The sequence below is a fragment of the Microcaecilia unicolor genome, chromosome 3 (genome assembly GCF_901765095.1).
Source record: "Microcaecilia unicolor chromosome 3, aMicUni1.1, whole genome shotgun sequence".
Taxonomy (NCBI): Eukaryota; Metazoa; Chordata; class Amphibia; order Gymnophiona; family Siphonopidae; genus Microcaecilia; species Microcaecilia unicolor.
The window spans coordinates 177,084,478-177,109,172 of record NC_044033.1 but is presented as its reverse complement, the minus strand read 5'-3'; the positions used below and the strand labels follow the sequence as shown (position 1 = coordinate 177,109,172).

General features: G+C 44.8%; 1 protein-coding gene across 1 annotated transcript in view; it reads right to left on the bottom strand.

Moving 5' to 3' along the window:
- R3HDM2 (R3H domain containing 2) overlaps positions 1-24,695 on the bottom strand; it is a 331,022-nt gene that overhangs the window by 139,269 nt on the left and 167,058 nt on the right. The window contains 1 exon segment of the mRNA XM_030196632.1: positions 10,268-10,465. Within this exon segment, the coding sequence (XP_030052492.1) occupies positions 10,268-10,429 (162 nt within the window). The 5' untranslated portion in view covers positions 10,430-10,465.

Below are 24,695 nucleotides of genomic sequence, written 5' to 3'. Positions count from 1 at the left end.
AGCAGGGTGACAAGGGGCACACACTAGATGGGGGAACAAATTCAGAGCCCTGTGGCAGCTGCGTCGGACATCAGCGAAATGCTTCTTGAAAAAGGTAAGTTTGCAGGTCTACCTTAAACCGGTCAAGGGGTGATTGAGATCCGAGATGCTCCGGGAGCTGGTTCCAGACCTCAGGGCCTTGTACTAAAAAGATACAATGCCTTATTTTAGCATGAGCAACTTCTCTAATTGTGGGGACGATAAAGACGTTGCTGTGCCAATGAACAAAGTGGATAAGTAGGGATGTATTCAATGAGAAAGCTGAGTTACTCTTTATAGGAGAGATGGATAGGTATAGCAATTAAGGCCCAGACGCATCAACCAAACGTAAAAAAATCAAAATCGTAAAAGTACTTAGCGAAATTTAAAAAACGAAGAATGCATTAAAAAAACAGCTCAGAAATGTTCGGTGCGGTATTGAAAAGTACAAGGTATCATACGTCCGTAATCCCCGTCGGTAAAAGGCCCCTAAACCATGCGCAGAGCAGCCAAGCGTTATGCTGGCTGCTCTGCGCATGCCACTGTCAAAACAAAAAAAAACAAACACGTGGCTCCCAAAATAAAACAAAACTCAAAAAAGGACCGGGAGGGAGCAAAGGTGCTCGTCAGGAGCGTCCTGTTTGAAAGGCCTTGCCCCCCCCCCCCCACCCCGTCCGAGGTCGCCGCTGCTCCCCGCATTATAAATTTAAAAAGCAAAACGAAGAAATCCTTACTTTAGAAGCCCCGGCTGGCCCCCCTCCATTCCTCTGTACTTTTCTGTCAACAGCTCCGCCTCCTGACTGAAACCCTCCGCCCCGCCTCCTCCGCGGGTCCTCGCCGCCATTCCCCCCTCCATCGGGTCCCCCTCCCTCTTACCGGGCCCGTGCAGCGCCTCTCACCTCTATGTGAAGGCGCTGCACGGGCAAGAAAGTGAATGATACATACCTGTAGCAGGTGTTCTCCGAGGACAGCAGGCTGATTGTTCTCACGACTGGGTTGACATCCACGGCAGCCCCCACCAACCGGAACAAAATTTTGCGGGCGGTCCCGCACGCAGGGCACGCCCACCGCGCATGCGCGGCCGTCTTCCCGCCCGTGCGCGACCGTTCCCGCTCAGTTGAATGACAAGCAAAAATGAGTAAAAAAAAAAAACGCAACTCCAAAGGGGAGGAGGGAGGGTAGGTGAGAACAATCAGCCTGCTGTCCTCGGAGAACACCTGCTACAGGTATGTATCATTCGCTTTCTCCGAGGACAAGCAGGCTGCTTGTTCTCACGACTGGGGTATCCCTAGCTCTCAGGCTCACTCAAAACAAGAACCCAGGTCAATTGAACCTCGCAACGGCGAGGGCATAACAGAAATTGACCTACGAAGAACAACTAACAGAGTGCAGCCTGACCAGAATAAATTCGGGTCCTGGAGGGTGGAGTTGGATTTAAACCCCAAACAGATTCTGCAGCACCGACTGCCCGAACCGACTGTCGCGTCGGGTATCCTGCTGGAGGCAGTAATGTGATGTGAATGTGTGGACAGATGACCACGTCGCAGCCTTGCAAATCTCTTCAATAGTGACTGACTTCAAGTGAGCCACCGACGCTGCCATGGCTCTGACACTATGAGCCGTGACATGACCCTCAAGAGTCAGCCCAGCCTGGGCGTAAGTGAAGGAAATGCAATCTGCTAGCCAATTGGAGATGGTGCGTTTCCCGACAGTGACCCCTTTCCTATTGGGGTCGAAAGAAACAAACAATTGAGCGGACTGTCTGTGGGGCTGTGTCCGCTCCAGATAGAAGGCCAAAGCTCGCTTGCAGTCCAATGTGTGCAACTGACGTTCAGCAGGGCGGGTATGCGGTCTGGGAAAGAATGTTGGCAAGACAATTGACTGGTTAAGATGGAACTCCGACACCACCTTTGGCAGGAACTTAGGGTGAGTGCGGAGCACTACTCTGTTATGATGAAATTTAGTATACGGAGCATGAGCTACCAGGGCTTGAAGCTCACTGACTCTATGAGCTGAAGTAACTGCCACCAAGAAAATGACCTTCCAGGTCAAGTACTTCAGATGGCATGAATTCAGTGGCTCAAAAGGAGGTTTCATCAGCTGGGTGAGGATGACATTGAGATCCCATGACACTGCAGGAGGCTTGACAGGGGGCTTTGACAAAAGCAAGCCTCTCATGAATCGAACGACTGAAGGCTCTCCAGAGATGGCTTTACCCTCCTACAAGGAGATGGTAAGCACTAATCGCACTAAGGTGATTCCTTACTGAGTTGGTCTTGAGGCCAGACTCTGATAAGTGCAGAAGGTATTCAAGCAGGTTCTGTGCAGGACAAGAACGAGGTTCTAGGGCCTTGCTCTCACACCAAACGACAAACCTTCTCCACTTGAAAAAGTAACTCTTTTTAGTGGAATCCTTCCTAGAGGCAAGTAAGACACGGGGAGACACCCTCAGACAGACCCAACGAAGTGAAGTCTACGCCCTCAACATCCAGGCCGTGAGAGCCAGAGACTGAAGGTTGGGGTGCAGAAGCGCTCCGTCGTTCTGCGAAATGAGAGTCGGAAAACAGTCCAATCTCCACGGTTCTTCGGAGGACAACTCCAGAAGAAGAGGGAACCAGATCTGGCGGGGCCAAAAGGGTGCTATCAGAATCATGGTGCTGTGGTCTTGCTTGAGCTTCAGTAAGGTCTTCCCCACCAAAGGTATGGGAGGATAAGCATACAGGAGGCCGGTCCCCCAATGGAGGAGAAAGGCATCCGACACTAGTCTGCCGTGTACCTGTAGTCTGGAACAGAACAGAGGCAGTTTGTGGTTGGTCTGAGAGGCGAAAAGGTCCACCGAGGCAGTGCCCCACTCTCGGAAGATCTTGCGTACCACTCTGGAATGGAGCGACCACTCATGCGGTTGCATGACTCTGCTCAGTCTGTCGGCCAGACTGTTGTTTACACCTGCCAGGTATGTGGCTTGGAGAAGCATGCCGAACTGGCAGGCCCAACGCCACATCCCGACGGCTTCCTGACACAGGGGGCGAGATCCGGTGCCCCCCTGCTTGTTGATGTAATAATTGCAACCTGATTGTCTGTCCGAATTTGGATAATTTGACAGGACAGCCGATCTCTGAAAGCCTTGAGTGCGTTCCAGACCACTCGGAACTCCAGGAGGTTGATCTGAAGATCTTTTTCCTAGAGGGACCACAGTCCCTGGGTATGAAGCCCATCGACATGAGCTCCCCACCCCAGGCGAGATGCATCCGTCGTTAGCACTTTCGTGGGCTGTGGAATTTGGAATGGGCGTCCCAGGGTCAAATTGGTCCGAATGGTCCACCAGTGCAGTGAAGTGCGGCAACTGATGGAGAGGCAGATGACATCTTCTAGATTCCCGGTGGCCTGACACCACTGGGAAGCTAGGGTCCATTGAGCAGATCTCATGTGAAGACGAGCCATGGGAGTCACATGAACTGTGGAGGCCATATGACCTAGGAGTCTCAACATCTGCCGAGCTGTGACCTGCTGAGACGCTCTGGTCTGGGAAGCCAGGGACAGGAGGTTGTGGGCCCTCGCTTCAGGAAGAAAGGCCTGAGCCGTCTGGGAATTCAGCAGAACTCCTATGAATTCCAGAGATTGGACTGGCTGGAGATGGGACTTTGGGTCATTTATTACAAACCCCAGCAGCTCCAGGAGGTGAATAGTGCACTGCATGGACAGGAGAGCTCCTGCCTCCGAGGTGCTCTTGACCAGCCAATCGTCGAGATATGGGAACACGTGCACTCCCAGCTTGCATAGATACGCCGCGACCACCACGAGACACTTCGTGAACACCCGTGGGGCAGAGGCAAGCCCAAAGGGCAGCACACAATACTGAAAGTGCCGTGTCCCCAGGCGGAATCTGAGATACTGTCTGTGAGCTGGCAGTATCAGGATGGGAGTGTATGCGTCCTTTAAATCCAGGGAACATAGCCAATCGTTTTTCTGAATCATTGGCAGAAGGGTGCCCAAGGAAAGCATCCTGAACTTCTCTTTGACCAGATATTTGTTCAGGCCTCTCAGGTCTAGGATGGGGCGCATCCCCCGTTTTCTTTTCCACAAGGAAGTACCTGGAATAGAATCCCTGCCCTTCCTGCCCGGGTGGCACGGGCTCGACCGCATTGGCGCTGAGAAGGGCGGAGAGTTCCTCTGCAAGTACCTGCTTGTGCTGGGAGCTGAAGGATTGGGCTCCCGGAGGACAATTTGGTGGAGGGGAGGCCAAATTCAGGGCGTATCCGCACCGCACTATTTGGAGAACCCACTGGTCGGAGGTTATTAGAGGCCACCTTTGGTGAAAAAGTTTTAAACCCCCCCCCCCCCCCCCCCCCCCGACTGGCAGATCGTCCGGCACGGACACTTTGATGGCGGCTATGTTCCCATGGATCCAGTCAAAAACCCGTCCCCGGTTTTTGCTGTGGAGGCGCAGGGAGCTGCTTAGGCGCACGCTGTTGACGGGAACGAGCGCGCTGGGACTGTCCCTGTGCAGGCCTTCGGGCTGGCTGGGTGTAACTACGCTTGTTATAGGCGTAGGGCGCAGCCTGCCTGGCCCGGGAAAAACGTCCACCTGCTGAGGTGGATGCTGAAGGCGCCCGATGGGAGAGCTTGTCGAGGGCGGTTTCCCGCTGATGTAGTTGGTCCACCAACTGCTCGACCTTCTCACCAAAAATATTATCCCCCCGGCAAGGGACGTCGGCCAGTCTCTGCTGGGTGCAGTTGTCCAGGTCAGAGGCACGCAGCCATGAGAGCCTGCGCATCACTATACCTTGGGCCGCAGCACGAGATGCCACGTCACAGGTGTCATATATACCCCTGGACAGGAACTTTCTGCACGCCTTCAGCTGCCTGACCACCTCCTGAAAGGGCCTGGACTGCTCCGGGGGGAGCTTGTCGACCAGGTCCGCCAGTTGCTTCACATTATTCCCCCTGTGGATGCTCGTGTAGAGCTGGTAAGACTGGATGCGGGTCACGAGCATGGACGATTGGTAGGCCTTCCTCCCAAACGAGTCCAGAGTGCGAGACTCCCGCCCCGGGGGCGCCGAGGCGGTATCCCTCGAACTCCGTGCCCTCTTGAGAGCAGAGTCCACAACCGCCGAGTCATGAGGCAATTGGGGCCGCATCAACTCTGGGTCCGAGTGGATCCTGTATTGGGACTCCGCTTTCTTGGGGATGGTGGGGTTAGATAACGGTCTCAACCAGTTCCGCAGCAGTGTCTCCTTGAGGACATTGTGCAACGGCACTGTGGAGGACTCTCTAGGTGGTGATGGATAGTCGAGGACCTCGAGCATCTCAGCCGTCGGCTCATCCACAGAGACCACGGGAAAGGGAATGCAAATAGACATATCCCTAACGAAGGAGGCAAAGGAGAGGCTCTCAGGTGGCGAGAGCTTTCTCTCAGGTGAAGGAGTGGGGTCGGAGAGAAGGCCCACAGACTCCTCTGAGGAGAAATATCTGGGGTCCTCCTCTTCCCCCCACGAGGCCTCTTCCTCGGTGTCGGACATGAGCTCCTGCAGCTCAGTCCTCAACCGGGCCCGGCTCGACGTCGAGGCACCGAGACCTCGGTGGCGTCGTCGAGCGGTGGACTCCCGGCGCCGGCGGGGATGAAGCTCCCTCCATCGACGTCGACGGGGATTCCACCTGCGTGGCGGTTAAGACCGGCGCCGTAAGCGGCGTCGAACTCGGCACCGGGCTAGAGCCCACCGGCGCCTCCATCAACGGTGCCGAGGGTGCAAGCACCCCCAGCACCGGCACGGTCTGGCGCATCAGCCCTTCCAGGATCCCCGGAAGAATGGCTCGGAGGCACTCGTCCAGGCCCGCTGTCGGGAAAGACGAAGGGGCCGGTAGGGGTGTAGGTGCCTGAAGCTGCTCGGGTCCAGGAGACTGCACCGAAGTGCTGGCACCCTGACGTGCTGATACCTCCACGACAGAGGGGGACCTCTCCTCTCGACGCTGCCGCTTCCTCGGCGTCGACTCATCCCTGGCGCAGGGAGCTGGATGCGTCGTGGGCGACCAATGACGGTGCTTCTTCGCCTTTTTACGGTGCCCGTCATCGGCGCTCGGTGGGACAGAAGAGGAGGAGGTGGATCCCCCTCGGCCTCGAGGAATCGGGTCCGACAGGGTTCGGTCCCGAGGGCCCTGGGTAGAGGGAGTGACCGGGGCCGATTGCCCACGCGGCCTCTCACCCCTGCCGTCTCCGGAGAGCCGGTGGGCCGACGGGACCTGTGCTCCTGGGGTCGATGCAGTCGGTGCCGATTTCGTGGACATCGATACCGGTACCGAAGATACGGCCGTCGATACCGATGCCGTCGAAGTCGACATCGAGGGGTCGGCGCAAGTTCCAAAAAGACGGTCCCGAAGAACTTGCCTCGCTACTTGTGTCCATTTCCGGAGACCGAGACACAAAGTGCATGTCTTGGTATCATGCTCCGGCCCGAGGCACTGGAGGCATCAAGCGTGGGTGTCTGTCTGCGAGATATGCCGGCCGCACCGACCACACTTCTTAAATCCACTCGGGACCTTCGAGGACATCGACGGAAAAATCGCGTCGGCGAAGTCAAAGTCGTCGATGGTGGCGGTAAAAATCACACCTCGAAAATAAATCGACCGCGCGGCCACAAGGCCGCAACGAGACGCCCCCGCTAAAAGACGAGGGAAAAACAAAGTACAGCGTTTTTTTTTTTTTTTTACTCAAATGAAAAAAGAGAAAAAACGGAGAACACGAAGAGAAAAAGTTCGCTGCGAAAGCGCGATCCGGTTTCCGGGGCTGACAGAGAGAGACGAACGCGGCTCTCTCCAGCGCGGAAAAGAAAAGACTGAGCGGGAACGGTCGCGCACGGGCAGGGAGGCGGCCGCGCATGCACGGTGGGCATGCCCTGCGTGCGGGACCGCCCGCGAAGTTTTCTTCCGGTTGGTGGGGGCTGCCGTGGATGTCAACCCAGTCGTGAGAACAAGCAGCCTGCTTGTCCTCGGAGAATAATGATTCTCCATTTACAATAGAACTACTAGACTGTGGAGGGAGGACAGAGGCAAATAAGAATCTGTGGTAGATAAAAGCAATACTACAGAATCCTGGGAAGAATGCACACAACTAGCACATGTGAACTGAAAGGCCTGAAGCACTATTTGATCTTAATATATTATTCCCACTAGGTCTGCATAGCTTTTAACAAAATCATTAAATATTTCCTGCATAATAAGATTGTTCCAACAGAGGGAACAAACTGAAGTGGATTCATCTGTCACTGAGCAAAACTGGGGTCACTGATAGTGATTTTAAACCTTTGAGCTTGAGCATCTGAATTATCCAGCACTTGTGCTTGAACTGGAGAACATGTAAACATATTCTTTGGCTCTGTTCTAGAAATACCATTGTACAAAAGAGTGATATGTTGGTGCCGCAGTAACAGTCTACTTCTACACTGACAGTGCTACAAGAAGGCCTGAATCAGAGGTCTGGCAATCTTGTGCTTCTGCACCAATGGCACCAGAAAGGGGTCAGCAGCAGGACGTTTATGCCAAAGGCTTGCCAATATTTCTTAGCTGGTGCTGATGGTACAAAAGGAACATGAGATTATATGAACTTAAAGTGGCACCTGGACTTCCTCTACGAGATGGCACCACTTAATTATCTCCGAGTTTAAGGCCTGAGGGTTGTATGGCCCTCATACTTGTACAACTGCACTGAAGACATCTGCGCTTTAAGGTTGAGGAGTCTCAGCCAAGACCAGCACAATGGTGAGGATTATGGCACTGGCCCTGTACATTTGGATTCCTGAAGCCACTGCAAGCTAAACTATGGCAACATCTATAGAAGACAACCTGTTAGAATGTACCAAGTCAGCCACCGTCAGCCAATTTCTGCACTATAGAGGTCTTGCACTCTGCCCAGAAAACCTCTTTTCTATATTGCAATAACTATGGAATTGTAAGTCTGTCACTTTCAGCATGTGGAGATAAGGAGGAGGAATGCAAACACTGTAGGTGCATATCTGCTTATGCTCTGAACCCAAATAAGACGAGACATATGGCATGGGTGTCTGTTAGCAGTCCTCTCATAAGTATGGTAGGACCTGAAACTAGGCTTTGTCTGTACCATAGATGTGGTTTCCACAGGAAGAAAAGAAAGATCACACTTTTTTTTTTTTTGTTAAAAGAGTATGAGGTAAGGAAATAAAGACAATGAAAACATAGAAACATGACAGCAGATAAAAGCCAAACGGCCCATCCAGTCTGCCCTTCTACAGCAACCAGCAACTCCTCCTCTCCCTACAACATCCCATATGCCTGTCCCATGTTTTCTTAATTCAGACACTCCCCATCTCCGCCGCCTCCACCAGGAGGCAATTCCAAGGATCCACCATCCTTTCTGTGAAAAAATACTTCCTTAGATTACCCCTACGCCTATAACCACTTAACTTCATCCTATGCCCTCTCATTCCAGAGTTTTCTTTCATTTGAAAGGGGCTCGCCTCCTGTACATTAACGCCAAGGTACTTAAAAGTCTAGGAGAGTTTTAATTTTGCATTTTTTTTTTCAAAGGAATGGATCAAAACTATGAAGAGACTGCTGTACATGCTCAGAACTTTAAACTCTATGTAGTATCACCACCCACTTGGGTGTCCAATTCAATCCTGCTGGTCAACGAAGCCAATGAGACATTTCTCCATGGAAAGAAAGAAAAAAAAAAACTCTACGGAGGCCCTGAACAACATGGGATGTGATGCACATGTGCAGTTGTACCAAAACTAGACAACACCATGCAAGCTCCATCATATGTCATAACCCGTAAGTGAGGTCAACATACTGCTTTTCTTCAAAGAAAGTCTTTGACCACACAGAGCACAGATGAAAACTGGAACAATTATAAATTGGGAGATAAACCGACCAGAATCAAAGCAACTCAGCAGAATCCCTCTGGTGAAGAAAAAGTGACCAGCTTGGGTGACCACGCCTAACATCCCTTAATGCCTTTATAATGCTGGAAAAGAATTTCAAAGGAAATCTGGGTTAAAGAAGTGTGATATATTTAGAACACTGATCATGTGCTGTAATCCAAAAATATAAAAAAGTCATTTGTTCAAGAAGCAGAAAACCAAGAAACAGATACCGTTCTGGATGTGAAGTACTGGCAGTCACCAAAACAAGACATACTTGGTGGTCATTATCTGAGACTTTCAAAGTAACCAGTCTACAGAGAGGAGATGGTAAACACCAATAAAAGAATTCCAACAAGACCCACAGAAATTATAGGAGAAAAAAAACAATATCAGGCTTCGAACATATATGGGAAACGCATAAAGGGACCTTAGTGGAGGACAGTGGGAGAACTACAGATTAAGACAGATTTGTGAAAGCAGGTACAACATGAAGATTGAGTGGATCAATGAGTCCCTTCCTGCTGACAGCTTCCATGTTTCTATGGAAAAGGTGCTGGATTGACAGCACTGGAAATCAAAGGCCTTCATTTATTCACTGAACATGTACAGAAGCAAAACAAGCTTCCCACACACATACACACTACCCCGCCATAAACCTGGGAAAGAAAAGACAAGACCAATGCAAGCTTCTCTCACACACACACTGCCCCACCACAAACAAATAATTTGGTGAAATGTTCCTCCATTGCCCATACTGAAATGGAATACAAAGCTCATATTGATTCTTTCAGGTGCTCTGACATCAAATCATAAGAAGCTTCCCATCAAATTTTAAGTCAATTGAAAAAAAACCCCACAACAAATGAGCTTTCTAATCGAGACTTAGACATAATACTCTAGAGGACAGCAGAGGAAGGAAAAATATGACATGATGGAGAAATTCAAAACATTTCGAAGTGATAAATAATGGACAAGAAACATGCTTCTACAAGTAGAGATAAGATCTAGAAAAAGTTACAATACAAGACTCAGAGATAAACTTGGGAGTTAAAAATCAGAAAACATTACTTATAGACAAAGTAATGAATGCACTGAACAGCCTTCCATAGGTACACATGGAGGCAACAACAGAGTATAAGAAAGGATGGGATAAGCACCGCAGTCACAAAAAATGACTCAAAGCCTGAAATATACTGCAGTCTACGACATGCAACAGGATCCAGTTTGGGTAGACTAGATTGAGTGTGATGGTAGATAAGGACCTGCAGGGACAATTTGACTATGTACTTAGTTTGCCAAAAAAAGAAAAGGAAAAATACCCCACATTATTCCTACATCCAGGGCTTTCCTATTACCTGAGATTCCTGCCGCTGGCTGGTCTCATCTCCCTCTTTCTGCACTTCTTTACTTGGCGACCTGGACACAAATTTGCTTTTGTTCACAGATTCCTCTACCAGCCTCTTCTCCGACTCCTTCATTATCTCCAGCGTTTCTTGTGTGGTATTACTGTTGGACATCTTGGGCACCACAAAAAGGGCAACACCTGCAGAATCCTGCTTTAGGAAAATAGAACAATTAATTTAGATATTAAAAGACTCAACCAAGCAATGCAGTATCAAACTGTCTTCATGTTTCTAGTTAAGTTGAAAGAAAGACAGATGTCCCTAAAATTCAGCCTTCCTCTGATTCCCTGAAAGATCCCTATATGCAGGAATTCAAGGAAAGCCAGCACCTCCCCTAAAACATTGCATCTGTACTCTATTCTGCAACAATGAAGAAATGTCCCTCATGACCCTAAGGCTATGAGTGGCAATTAACCTAAGAACTGCTGGATTTCACACACCTCTCTAGTGTGTACCTACATTATTTTCATGCATTTTATAGATGCTACTAACATACAGGCCATAGCAACTTACAAAAAATATTTTGGGAAATATTTGAATATATAATCAGAAAAAAAGGGTTTTGACTGATGATTCTGTGATTACTAAGTGCAATTAATTCATTTGTTCATTTATAACAAGATATTAGGCTGCCCTTCAAACCTGAAAGGTCATCAAAGTGGTTTATGAAACCAAAAAAGCACAAGGAAACAGAAATTACAAAATCTAGTCAGCAACAGAGGAAAAAAAAAAGATATCAGGCGGCTTACATGTCATCTGTCATCTTTGAGACCTTGCACAAATGAAAGCTGTGGCAGTAGTATAGAATGACATGGGGACAAAGTTTGTCCCGTCCCGTCCCCATGGGTTCTGTCTCAATCCCTGCCCCCGCAGGTTCTGTCTCCGTCCCTGTCCCGCTCCGTCCCCATGGGCTCTGTCCTCATCTGCAGAAGCCTCGAACAATTATGATTTTATATTTAAATCTTTTTATTAAAAGTATAAAAAGTTATACTTGTAAAAAAATGTAATTGCTATAAATAAAAATTTTTTTTTAAGTATAAAAAGGCCTTTGCCTTTCGTTGGGTATCCCAGGGTCTCAAGTACTTAGGGGTTTCCCTCACAGAAATGTTTTCTGATTTATTTTGGGTAAATTACTCTCCTCTCTTAAAGGAAATTAGTAAGGATTTAGAGAGGTGGGGGTCCATCGATCTTTCCAGGTTTGGTCGGATTGCCACCATAAAGATGACTGTTAAGCCCCGACTGTTGTACCTTTTTCAGGTTTTGCCTCTACACCTATCACGTAAATTTCTTTCTGGTCTTCAGGACCGCTTTCTTCGATTTATCTGGTCGAATAAAAGGGCGAGACTGGCGCGGTCTGTGCTGTATAGGGATCAGAAACAAGGGGGTTTAGGGGTTCCAAATGTGTTATGGTACTACAAGGCGGCGCAAGCTTGCTCTGCCATTGAATGGTTTCATGCGAGTCCTCAGAAGAGGTGGACTGGATTGGAACAGTATTCGGTGGGTCCGTGTCCCTTGCGTAATGTGGCTCCCTAAGCGTTTTCAAGTGTTGGGGCGGGAGGTATGCCCTTCGATTCAGAACACACTTTACTACTGGGATGCTATGTTTGCCAAGCCGCACTTGATTCTCTCTAAATTGACTCCAGTGATCTATAATCCTCTTTTTCTGCCTGGTCTTCATGCAGGGACATTTAGGGCCTGGTTTAGGGCTGGCCTTGAGACTTGGGGCCATTTCTTTGAGGATGAAGATTTTCTACCCTTTAATAGCTTAGTTGAGTCTTACGCGATATCTCCCAAGGATATGTTTGCATATGTTCAGCTGAGGCACTTTTTTCTGGAGGACTTGTGTGAGGACTCTAAGGCCACGAAGGGTCTTATTACTTGCCTATACTTGTACCAGTGTAAGAAGGCCAGAGGTTTGGGTGAATATAGAGCTAGTTGGAATAGAGAACTGTGCCTTAGTTTGGAAGAAGAGGAGTGGAATTTGATGGAAAAAAGCGTTATCAAAAATCTCTAGATAGGATTTTATATAGTGCTGGGGAGGAGACGGCTGTCTTGGTACATGTGGGTACTAATGACATAGGAAAATGTGGGAGAGAGGTTCTGGAAGCAAAATTTAGGCTCTTAGGTAGAAAGCTGAAATCCAGATCCTCCAGGGTAGCATTTTCTGAAATGCTACCTGTGCCACGCGCAGGGCCCAAGAGACAGGCAGAGCTCCAGAGTCTCAATGCGTGGATGAGACGATGGTGCAGGGAGGAGGGCTTTAGATTTGTTAGGAACTGGGCAACATTCTGGGGAAGGGGGAGCCTATTCCGAAAGGATGAGCTCCATCTTAACCAGAGTGGGACCAGGCTGCTGGCATCGGCGTTTAAGAAGGAGATAGAGCAGCTTTTAAACTAGAAATGGGGGGAAGGCCGACAGTCGCTCAAAAGAGCATGGTTCGGGATAAGGTATCTTTCAAAGATATCACCATAACAGGGAAGATAGAGTATCCTGATAGTGAGGTTGCAAAAGAGATTGTAGTAGATCGGGTATCTTTAAATAACAATAAAAATCAGACAAAAAAGATTGCCAATTAATACTGTCAAGTACTAAGCATGATGTACTTAGGAACAACAAACATAGTTTGAAATGTCTATATGTGAATGCCAGGAGCCTAAGAAATAAGATGGGGGAGTTGGAATATATTGCACTAAATGAAAAATTAGATATAATAGGCATCTCTGAGACCTGGTGGAAGGAGGATAACCAGTGGGACACTGTCATACCGGGGTACAAATTATATTGTAGTGATAGGGTGAATCGGATTGGTGGAGGGGTAGCATTGTATATTAACGAGAGCCTTGAATCAAATAGATTGAAAATTCTGCAGGAAACAAAACACTCCTTGGAATCACTGTGGATTGAAATTCCATGTGCAAAGGGGAAAAGGATAGTGATAGGAGTGTACTAACGTCCGCCTGGCCAGGACGAACAGACGGATGCAGAAATGTTAAAGGAAATCAGGGACGCAAACAAACTGGGCAACACAATAATAATGGGGGATTTCAATTACCCGCATATAGACTGGGTTAATGTAACATCTGTACACGCAAGGGACATAGGATTTCTTGATGAAATCAAGGACAGCTTCATGGAACAGCTAGTTCAGGAGCTGACAAGAGAAGGAAAAATACTAGACTTAGTCCTTAGTGGTGCTCATGATCTAGTGCAGGGGGTAACGATACGAGGGCCGCTTGATAACAGTGATCATAATATGATCGGTTTTGATATTGGCATTGAAGAAAGTGAAACTAGGAAATCAAGTACGCTAGCGTTTAACTATAGAAAAGGTGATTACGACAAAAGGAGAAAAATGGTGAAAAAAAAACTGAAAGGAGCAGCTCGCAGAGTAAAAAACTTGCATCAGGCGTGGATGCTGTTTAAAAACACCATCCTGGAGGTTCAGGACAAATATATTCCACGTATTAGAAAAAAGGGAAAAAAGACTAAACGTCAGCCGGCGTGGCTAAACAGTAAGATAAAGGAAATCATTAGAGCCAAAAAACAATCCTTCAGAAAGTGGAGAAGAGAACCAACTGAAAGTAACAGGATAGATCATAAGGAATGCCAAGCCAAATGCAAAGCGGAGATAAGGAGGGCAAAAAAGGACTTTGAGAAGAAATTAGCGTTGGAAGCAAAAATACATAGTAAAAATTTTTTAGATACATTAAAAGCAGGAAACCGGCCAAAGAGTCGGTTGGGCCGCTGGACGAAAATGGTGTTAAAGGGGCGATCAAGGAGGACAAAGCCGTAGCGGAGAAATTAAATGAATTCTTTGCTTCGGTCTTCACCGAGGAGGATTTGGGGGGGACACCGGTGCCGGAAAAAATATTTGAAGCGGGGGAGTCGGAGAAACTAAACAAATTCTCTGTAACCTTGGAGGATGTAATGGGTCAGTTCAGCAAGCTGAAGAGTAGTAAATCACCGGGACCTGATGGTATTCATCCCAGAGTATTAATAGAACTAAAAAATGAACTTGCGGAGCTACTGTTAGAAATATGCAATCTGTCCCTAAAATCGAGTGTAGTACCGGAAGACTGGAGGGTAGCCAATGTTACTCCAATTTTTAAGAAGGGTTCCAGAGGAGATCCGGGAAATTATAGACCGGTGAGTCTGACGTCGGTGCCGGGCAAGATGGTGGAGGCTATTATTAAGAATAAAATTGCAGAGCATATACAAAAACATGGACTGATGAGACAAAGTCAGCACGGATTTAGTGAAGGGAAGTCTTGCCTCACCAATCTAATGCATTTTTTTGAGGGGGTAAGCAAACATGTGGACAATGGGGAGCCGGTTGATATTGTATATCTGGATTTTCAGAAGGCGTTTGACAAAGTGCCGCACGAAAGACTCCTGAAGAAATTGCAGAGTCATGGAATCGGAGGTAGGGTATTATTATGGATTAAGAACTGGTTGAAAGATAGGAAGCAGAGAGTAGGATTGTGTGGCCAGTATTCTCAGTGGAGGAGGGTAGTTAGTGGGGTCCCGCAAGGGTCTGTGCTGGGTCCGTTGCTTTTTAATGTATTTATAAATGACCTAGAGATGGGAATAACTAGTGAGGTAATTAAATTCGCCGATGACACAAAATTATTCAGGGTCGTCAAGTCGCAGGAGGAATGTGAACGATTACAGGAGGACCTTGCGAGACTGGGAGAATGGGCGTGCAAGTGGCAGATGAAGTTCAATGTTGACAAGTGCAAAGTGATGCATGTGGGTAAGAGGAACCCGAATTATAGCTACGTCTTGCAAGGTTCCGCGTTAGGAGTTACGGATCAAGAAAGGGATCTGAGTGTCGTCGTCGATGATACGCTGAAACCTTCTGCTCAGTGTGCTGCTGCAGCTAGGAAAGCGAATAGAATGTTGGGTGTTATTAGGAAGGGTATGGAGTCCAGGTGTGCGGATGTTATAATGCCGTTGTATCGCTCCATGGTGCGACCGCACCTGGAGTATTGTGTTCAGTACTGGTCTCCGTATCTCAAAAAAGATATAGTAGAATTAGAAAAGGTACAGCGAAGGGCGACGAAAATGATAGTGGGAATGGGACGACTTTCCTACGAAGAGAGGCTGAGAAGGCTAGGGCTTTTCAGCTTGGAGAAGAGACGGCTGAGGGGAGATATGATAGAAGTGTATAAAATAATGAGTGGAATGGATCGGGTGGATGTGAAGCGACTGTTCACGCTATCCAAAAATACTAGGACTAGAGGGCATGAGTTGAAGCTACAGTGTGGTAAATTTAAAACGAATCGGAGAAATTTTTTCTTCACCCAACGTGTAATTAGACTCTGGAATTCGTTGCCGGAGAACGTGGTACGGGCGGTTAGCTTGACGGAGTTTAAAAAGGGGTTAGATAGATTCCTAAAGGACAAGTCCATAGACCGCTATTAAATGGACTTGGAAAAATTCCGCATTTTTAGGTATAACTTGTCTGGAATGTTTTTACGTTTGGGGAGCGTGCCAGGTGCCCTTGACCTGGATTGGCCACTGTCGGTGACAGGATGCTGGGCTAGATGGACCTTTGGTCTTTCCCAGTATGGCACTACTTATGTACTTATGTACTTATTTTTGTTCCGTTTAAGGAAAATGCGGTCAAAGTTTTTTTATAGGTGGTATTTGACACCTGTTCGCTTGAACCATATGTTCCCCTCAGTTTCCCCCTTATGTTGGCGGAATTGTGGACAGAGGGGCACTATGGACAATATCTGGTGGTCCTGTGTCAAAGTCAGGGCATTTTAGAAGGCTGTTCAGTATCGCCTCCAAAGATGGATTTTTTCTTTTTCCCAAGAAACCTCTGGGCTTGACCACTTCTCAATCTTTGCTGGTTCGATATGCAATGTAGGCCGCCAGGGTAGCCTTGGCTGCTCAGTGGTGGTCTCCTCGGGTTCTCTCCTTGATCAAGTGGGTCAATAAATTGTGGTATGTTTATGAGTTGGAGAAGCAATGGGCACTGCGTCACAGAACTCTGGCCAAGTGGGAAGCTAATTGGGATCCTTTTGTTACCAACTGTGCAGGATGAAGAAGATGGTGGTGGTGTAGGGGACCCTCGGGGTGTCTTGGAGGGGGAGGTTTTTTTTGTTTGTTTGTTATATGGATAGGTCTGGTGGAGATAGGGGGGTTTGGGATGGAGGTATTACAGTTTAAAATGTTTGTAAATAATTAGAAGTGTCTAACGGCCTTACATGATCTGGGGATGAGGGGGCATTGAATTGTGCTGTACCAGGTTGATTGTGTCCTGGTCTAGTTTGCTGTTTATCACACGTTGTTTTATATATGTGTGTTGTGAGTTTCTTGCAATTTTCTGTGAATTGTTCCCATTGAATAAAGACTTCTAAAAATTAAAAAAAAAAAGGAATATGCTGTGCAACTATTGTGTATAAATTACAAATAGAAAACAATAACAGTGAGCAGCTATAATAACCCTCCTCACCACCACCTCTACCCTTCCCCAACCCCAGCAATAGCTATTTTCTACTATCCCAAGGAATCTTAATCCACCCCTGTTAAAATGTCCAGGGGTACAAAATACAACCCATTCTGTATGCCCTAGAGGGGAGAAATATGACCTATGAAGTACTGTCTAGCTCTCCTGTCTTCCACAATCCTTCCTTCAATAGAAGATGTCTTCTTAGAAGATGTGCTGGTAGCAGAATGTACAGCATCCCCCATGCAAATTTTGCTAGTTGTGGCCAGCATGTTTGCTTGTTTTTCCAAAACATCAAAATATCCTTGTCTGTATCACTGAAACATAAATAACAGTTCAGTTCATTAACAGACTTCAAAGTAGAAAATGACATAGGGATAAAGTTTGTCCCCGTCCTTGTGGGCTCTGTCCCCATCCCCATAGTTACTGTGGGTCCCCATCCCCATGTCATTCTCTAGTCAGTAGCTTACTGCCTCTGCTGTGCTCCATCAGTGTCTCCTTCTCCTGTGTGCCAGGACCTGGGTTATCACGTGTAATGCATTAACTCTGCTCTGCCGCCAGCCACGGGTTGGGTCCTTCACAGAAGGAGACCAATCAGCATGCGCTAATTATGTCTCTCCCTCCACGGCACCCCTGTGAGTTTGCTGCAGTGCACGGTTTGGAAAACACTGTCCGGAGGAGTGGCCTAGTGGTTAGGGTGGTGGACTTTGGTCCTGGGGAACTGAGTTCAATTCCCGGCACAGGCAGCTCCTTGTGACTCTGGGCAAGTCACTTAACTCTCCATTGCCTGCCGCATTGAGCCTGCCATGAGTGGGAAAGCGCGGGGTACAAATGTAACAAAAATAAATAAAACAAACTGACAGGAGGGCCCAGTCAAGGAATATACTTAATCTAACTCCTGCAAACATACAGGTGATTTCCCCATTAAAACCTTAAATATCTGCCACACCAGATCCAAGATGGCATTTCGAGCAGACATGGCGTGGTGGAGCTCCTGCACACCAGTGAGTGCAGCTGTTTCGGGAAAATTCCCCGTGCTGGAAATTGGGAAAAGGAAGGGGAAACCCAAGACACCTACCTCCTCGGGCTTGGTGGAAGCCTCATCCACCCGACAAACCACTCTGGAGGGTTTTGGGGTCCATGCGCTGGGGCAGAGTACACACGACTCAATGGGACCCACTACTTCAGAGGCGGACCACAGCATAGAGGGCGTTTCGTTAAGCCCACAACCAGATGCAGCTCCTCCAAGACCAGGAAGTAGCTACGTGTCGACGGGGTTACAGCGTGGAGAAGCGCCCAGGAGTCAGACTTCCCTGTGCGAGGAGGACCCGTCACGGTATTGACCCCGGGAAGATTGTCAACAGAGGAGCGCCAAAGCTCTTTGCTCTCTTCTCCTATTGCCCAGGCTGCTGCTTCTACAAATGGAGGTATATTGAAACCAGCTGTAACAACCATGGAATCATTATGGGATGCGATACAGGGAGTGAATTCCTCCCTTCTTCAGTTATTTAACTCCTTTAGAGAGATTACAGAACTTAAACAGAGGTGCCAAACTCTGTCTAGCCAAACAGATAAGCATTTGGAGAAAATCACCTCACTCTAGCCCAGGTTGTTCACTTGCAGAGTTTTGCAGCTACAGCTGTCAGGGACAGAGAGAGTTTCAAGTGCATAAACTTGAATACTTGGAAAATCAGGGGAGGAAAAATAATTTGAGGTTTTTAAATTTCCCAAAGTCTCCTCTTGTACCTGGCCCTTGATATGCTGAAGAAATATTTTGGGGAAGTATTGGGAATCCTGTCAGAAGGCTATCCGCCCATTGTCAGAGCCCACTATATTACAGGAACTTCCATAACTGTGAATGTGAGGTCTCAACCTGATTTAAATTTGACTGAATTCCAAGAGAGTTCTCTGGAAATAATTACGGAAAGGACAACCCTTCTAGTGACATTTGCTTTAGAGCCGGACAGAAATAATATTTTCCGCATGTATTTTCGTTACATAAATGCAGTTTTTTTAGGGTCTAAAATACAAGTCTTTCCTGATTTACCAAGGGACACACAGAAAAAAAGAACTGAATTTCTGGCTTTAAAATCTAGAGTTCTTAATGTTGGTGGATCCTTTGTTTTGAAATTTCCCTGCAGATGTTTACTGACTTTGAATCAAATTAATTATGTTTTCTTTGACCCTAAAAAACTGATAAAATTTGTTTATTCTAAAGTAGGTACTAGGGATACCCTGCGTGTGTCTATCTGTCCACTGCTCTACTGATGATTTATTGTTTTTAGAGTTTGACTTTCTAGTTCTTGGATCTAAACTATGTGGACACAGTAAAATCTTTGTCTTCCTATAATCACTTTCTTTATGGATAATGTTAAGTTGTGATATTGCCGAAACATTTGTTATATATGTAAATGTAAAATAAAAATATAAAGTATTACAAAACATTAAAAAAAACAAACCTTAAACATCTATATAATAACCTTAAAACATCTAAGCTGCACTGGAGCCAATGCAAAGACTAAAGTTCCCTAAATTCCAACCCCACCCCACACAATCTTACCACAATATTTTAAAACAGTTGGAGCCTAAATAAACCACATCACAGTAATCCAATCTAACAAAATCAACTCTTGGACCATTATATGTAATTTCTCTACTGATCATAAGAAGCAAGTTTATAAGCAGAATCCCTAAATGGGTGCAAGTTATTGCAGATACCAAAAGATAATTGGGAATCCCCATAAATTCCAAAATTCTGAACCGCATGACTAAAAGGAATGTGTTCCCTCTTCTCACCAAACTGATTTTAAATGACAAATTTAAAACCTGCTTACCCAAAAAGTTCATATTTTTTCAGAAATTTCAACCTATCTTGTACATATCTATTCCACTTTTTCCAATCAAGGTTCAAAGTGGATTACAAAGAACCCAAACATTGGGAGAACAATTAGATCAAATACTCAAACTCAGTAATAACAATTAGAAACATTGTATAAGATATTTACAAAACAAATGTGTCTTGAGCTGTCTGTGAACAATACTATAAGAGGATACTATAAGAGGAGGATTGCCTAATATGTAAGGGAATCGAATTTCAAACATGGGCAGCCTGATAAGGAAAAAGATTCAATAACATGCTTAAATTTCACTCCTTTACCAACAGGAAATGTAAGCAGTACACGGTCTTTGGTGCAGTGAGTAACATTAGCTCCTAAAAATGTAATATGTCGAGACAGAAGTTCAGTAGTTTCACCATACTGAGTTTTAAGAACTATACAACAAATTTTAAAATCAATGTGGGTTTTCAAGGGAAGCTAATGCAATTGAATCAAAAAAGGGGCGACTGCCACATTTTTTTCAAACCAAAGATCATCCTAATGGCCGTACTTTGTGGTATCTTTCTCAGTAACTTAGCAGAGATTCCACAGTAAAGTGTGTTACAATAATCTAAGTGACAGAAAATAAGTAGTTGTACAAACAGAGCAAAGCAAAGGAGTCTCTAAAAAAATAAATATGAGCAGATAGATCTAAATTGCTTATGCCTGAAAAATACCTTTTTGAAAAGTTTACCTGATATTACATTTAAAAAGAGGAGTCCAACACCCCCAGAACTCTAGAATATGTTTTCACTGGTAGTGTTATCAGTGTGCCCCAAAGGAATGGAAAGTGGTACAATATAAGTAGTATTACTGAACCATAAGATTTCAGTCTTATTCGTATTTAGTTTCAGAGCATGAGAGGATGCCCACCTATATATCTGATCTATACAACTGATAATGGTGGGCTAAGTCACCATAAAGGTCCCAGGAAAAGGCACCAATATGAAAATGTCATCAGCATTGGAACGTAATGTTTCCCCAGAGTGAAAAGGCACAGAACTTAGTAAGAGTTCATATAGATGTTAAATAAGACAGGTGAAAGCAGGAATCCTTGGGGAACTCCACAAGGAGGTTTCAATTTAGAAGATTAACGGACGGAGTTCTTAATAACTGTATAAGACCTATTTGTTAGAAAATCCTCAATAGAAATAAAATAGAAAAGAAATAAGATGATACCTTTTTTATTGCACTAACATATATTGTTCATTCTTCCTCATAAGATATTGTATATTACAGCCACCCAGCTCAGAACTGCTTGCATAGTTATTCCCCAACTCTGCAATAAAGCTACCTTTCTTCAGACTTCTATCTCCAACCACTGATTCAGATCTCAGAATTACAGTTCATGGTTATTGGAACAAGCCAGGTGGACTTTTTCAGAAGCACACTCAGTTCAAAAAATCTGAATAAATAACGTGCTTCCAAAGGATTAAATAGTACATACTTTATAAAATAAAAAAAAATGGAGGAAAAGACCTCCAAACTTGCCTGGTGACTTTTATCAATAATTGATGGTTATAGTTTCAGTTATTTGTTTAATCATTTGCCAAAAACTTCCAATTGCCTTCCTTTAATTTTCTTTATTATTTATTTGCTTTTTTGTTTTTAATGTTTCATTTTATATCAAGTCTTTTCTTTCAAAAATAATGTTAAATATGACAATAGCACTTATCTTTATAAATCACTATGGGGTTCCCATTTCACCCTAAGGCTTCAAGGGAATGTATGTGCTTGTCAATTCTGTAGAAAAGAAACATAACTAAAATTCCACACTAAGATACAATTAGTTCAGATAAAACAGTAAGGTATTACTCACACAAAAGTGTAGCACACACTGCTTCATAATATTCAAAATTGCTTACAAAATGGCATCCAGTCCCTTTAAAAACAATGATTTCTATCTATAGGGAACTTCTAAATCAGTTTTGATTAAAGCACTGGTCAAAGAAAGATTTTAAAAAAATGCGATCCATTCGACCGTTGTATTCAAACCTTGTGATTCTAGGGTATGTAATTTATAAATCCAGGGTATGTAATTTATAAATCCAGCGCTGCTCTGAGCGTAACAATTTCTGGCTTCTATTTCCACCCCAAATATGTTGCATCTGGGTAATCACAAAACACCGAAGTTGATCAAAAGAGTGATGAAAAGTAGTACAATATGCAACCAGGGGAGCACCTGTTTGCTTCCGTGTCAGACAGGATTTATGCTTACTCGAACGTATTGAAAGTTTTAGACACATATATACGATAACACGAGCACACTAATGCATAAACTACAAAGTCAGAATTACAATTGGATACATGTTTTCAATTTATATTTGTTTATCAATATGGTTTACAAGTTCAGAAACCTCTTGCATTATGGAACAGAAATGACAGTCACCACATTTAAAGTGCCCTCTCTTATATTGGGACAACGGCTCAACATTTAGTGTAGGAAGGGCTGCTGGGCTTAAAAGTTCTTTCAAATTCTGGCCTCTTGAAAAGGCTATTCCTAATCTATGATCTTGAAGAAGCGGGTGATTTTGTACTATATCCCAATTTTTCCAAATTATAGCTGCTACTGCTTCAGTTTTCAGGTTTCATAAGGATCTTGTTTAGAAAATGACTTAGAGGACTGGGGCTAGGTGAACTGTTAATAATTGTGAACTAATTCAATAAGTCAAGGTTTTCAACCCAGTCCTCTGGGCACACCTAGCCAGTCAAGGTTTTCAGGACATCCCCATTGAATTCAATACAGATATCCTGAAAGCCTCGACTGATTACGTGTGCCCCAAGGTCTGGATTGAAAACCTCTGACTTAGATGACTGAATTAACAGTTCACAATTATTAAACTTAGCCCTCATGTGTGCTTTTTTTCAATACTGTATTTGGATATTCTCTTTTATTTAAATCTTGTATCAAACGTTTTGCTTGAACCTTATAGTCTTCATCATCCGCACAGATCCTACGGAATCTCTAACACTGTGAAAATGGTAAGCTGTTTCTTAGGGAACAAGGGTGACAACTTTGATATTGCACCATCGTATTCCAGTCAGTTGATTTTCTATAGACCCGTGTCTGAAATTTCTTTTGTGGCTGTATCACTTCCACATCCAAAAAATTAATAATTTCTGCTGAAAATGTTAAGCCACTTTACAAAATCGGATCTGCATCTCCCATCCATAACATAAAAACATCGTCCACAAATCAAATGTTTATGCATGGAACTAAGGAGCCAATGTTTTTCAAAAATAAACATGGTTTGCAAAAGTGGGTGCGAATGTAGCACCCATTGCTATCTCCAATATCTGTACAAAGAAAGTATAATAAAGAAAATTAAAGGAAGGCAATTGGAAGTTTTTGACCAATGATTAAATGAACTTTTGTTGAGACTATAACCATGAATTATTGATAAAAGTCCACAGGTGAGCTATGAGGTCTTTTCCTCCATGTTTTCATTTTCTAGTACGTACTATCTAATCCTTTGAAAGAACTTTATTCATTTAGATTTTTTTGAACTGAGTGTGAAACTATATCATTGAATGAATACCCCTTTTTTGAGTGTGTACTGCAGACTTTTTCAAAATGACATTGGCTTCCTTTCAGGATTGGGCTAAGCAGACTCGGCTGGACTCTCTATAACCAGCAAAGAACAGAAGAATGTTGGGGGTGGGGGAAGAGAGAGAGAGGATGGGAAAGAAACGATGCTGTGAATGTTATATAAAAGTATATTCTGAAGTTTTGCTATAAAGTATGGTCTACACTAGGATCCTGCTGTACTATACATGGGGGGGAAGGGGAGAGGAAGGAATAGAGTGTGACTTGTTGATAACCTGCTGTTGCAGAAGATTGGTTAAGTGGGGTAATATTTGTGTTTTTGTTCTTTGCAATAAAAATTAAACAACAAAAAATCCCACAGTTAATCATTACTTTTTGCAACCTATCCTTCAAAAGCTAAGCAGACCATTTACAACCAGTTTTTACCTATCCTCATTTCCCTTACATAGCAGAGCAACAACTGAATGTTATCAAAAGCTGGGGACAGATCTAAAAGTATTAACACAGCCCTACCTCTCTTAGCTCTAATTCAGCAACACCCACTAATAAGAAAACCCAACTGGGGGCCTATCCAAAGTCTGGAAAATATATTATCTCTATCTATATATAAAGAAAAAAGTGTGTTTGTATGTATGTTTGTTCTTCAGTATAAGCAAGGTACAAGCAAATTCAAATCAGACTTTTCAGGGACTATGCTTTTAGTCAGAGGACAGTGGCTACGTTTTCTTGTTATTTAAAAAAATAAATATCAGTCCCCTTCCTGCAACAGGTCTGTTTATCTGATCAATAAGATTGCAGGGTTTGACAGAATCTGAAAACTACTGAGCACTGCATTGTAAGCAAGCACAAAAAAAATGTACCTAAAGGTTTCAAGAGTGCTAAGATTGAATCTGTTCATTCACTTTGAAATCTTATTGGATAAAATATCAAATATTCTGTACAATGTTGGGCACTTCTGCTAGTCTTCCATAAATCAAACCAGCTGATTAGCCACTGCTTTTAACTACCACCCAAAAAAGGTCTTGATTACAACACTGGACTATAGTTATCCTTCACTCCAGGATCAAAATTCCCTTTAAGCCACATCACAGACTACTTCAAACTAGCTGGTGCAGTACCAGTACTTAGGGCTTCTTTTACAAAAGCCGCGAGCAAATTTGCCGCACCAAGAATTGGTAAGAGCGGTTTTGTAAGAGAGGCCCTCAATGAGACATTAACAGTGTCTTCATTTACAAACACACATGGATCAGGCCTAATCTTCAAAATCTCACTCCTTCAAAGATTGTTTTCCTATTCTGGATCTAACAGAAAAGCTTAGTAAATCAGGCCCTAAACGCATTACTGTAAGACACTGACAGAAATACACAGCCAGTAGCACTCATTCCTCAGTCTCTCATATCCCCATTTCCTATCCTTACCCATCCTGACTTTTCTCATCCTTCCACCTTGTTGTAATCCCTATCACCACCTGTGTTCCTCTTCCATCTATCCGGCACCCTT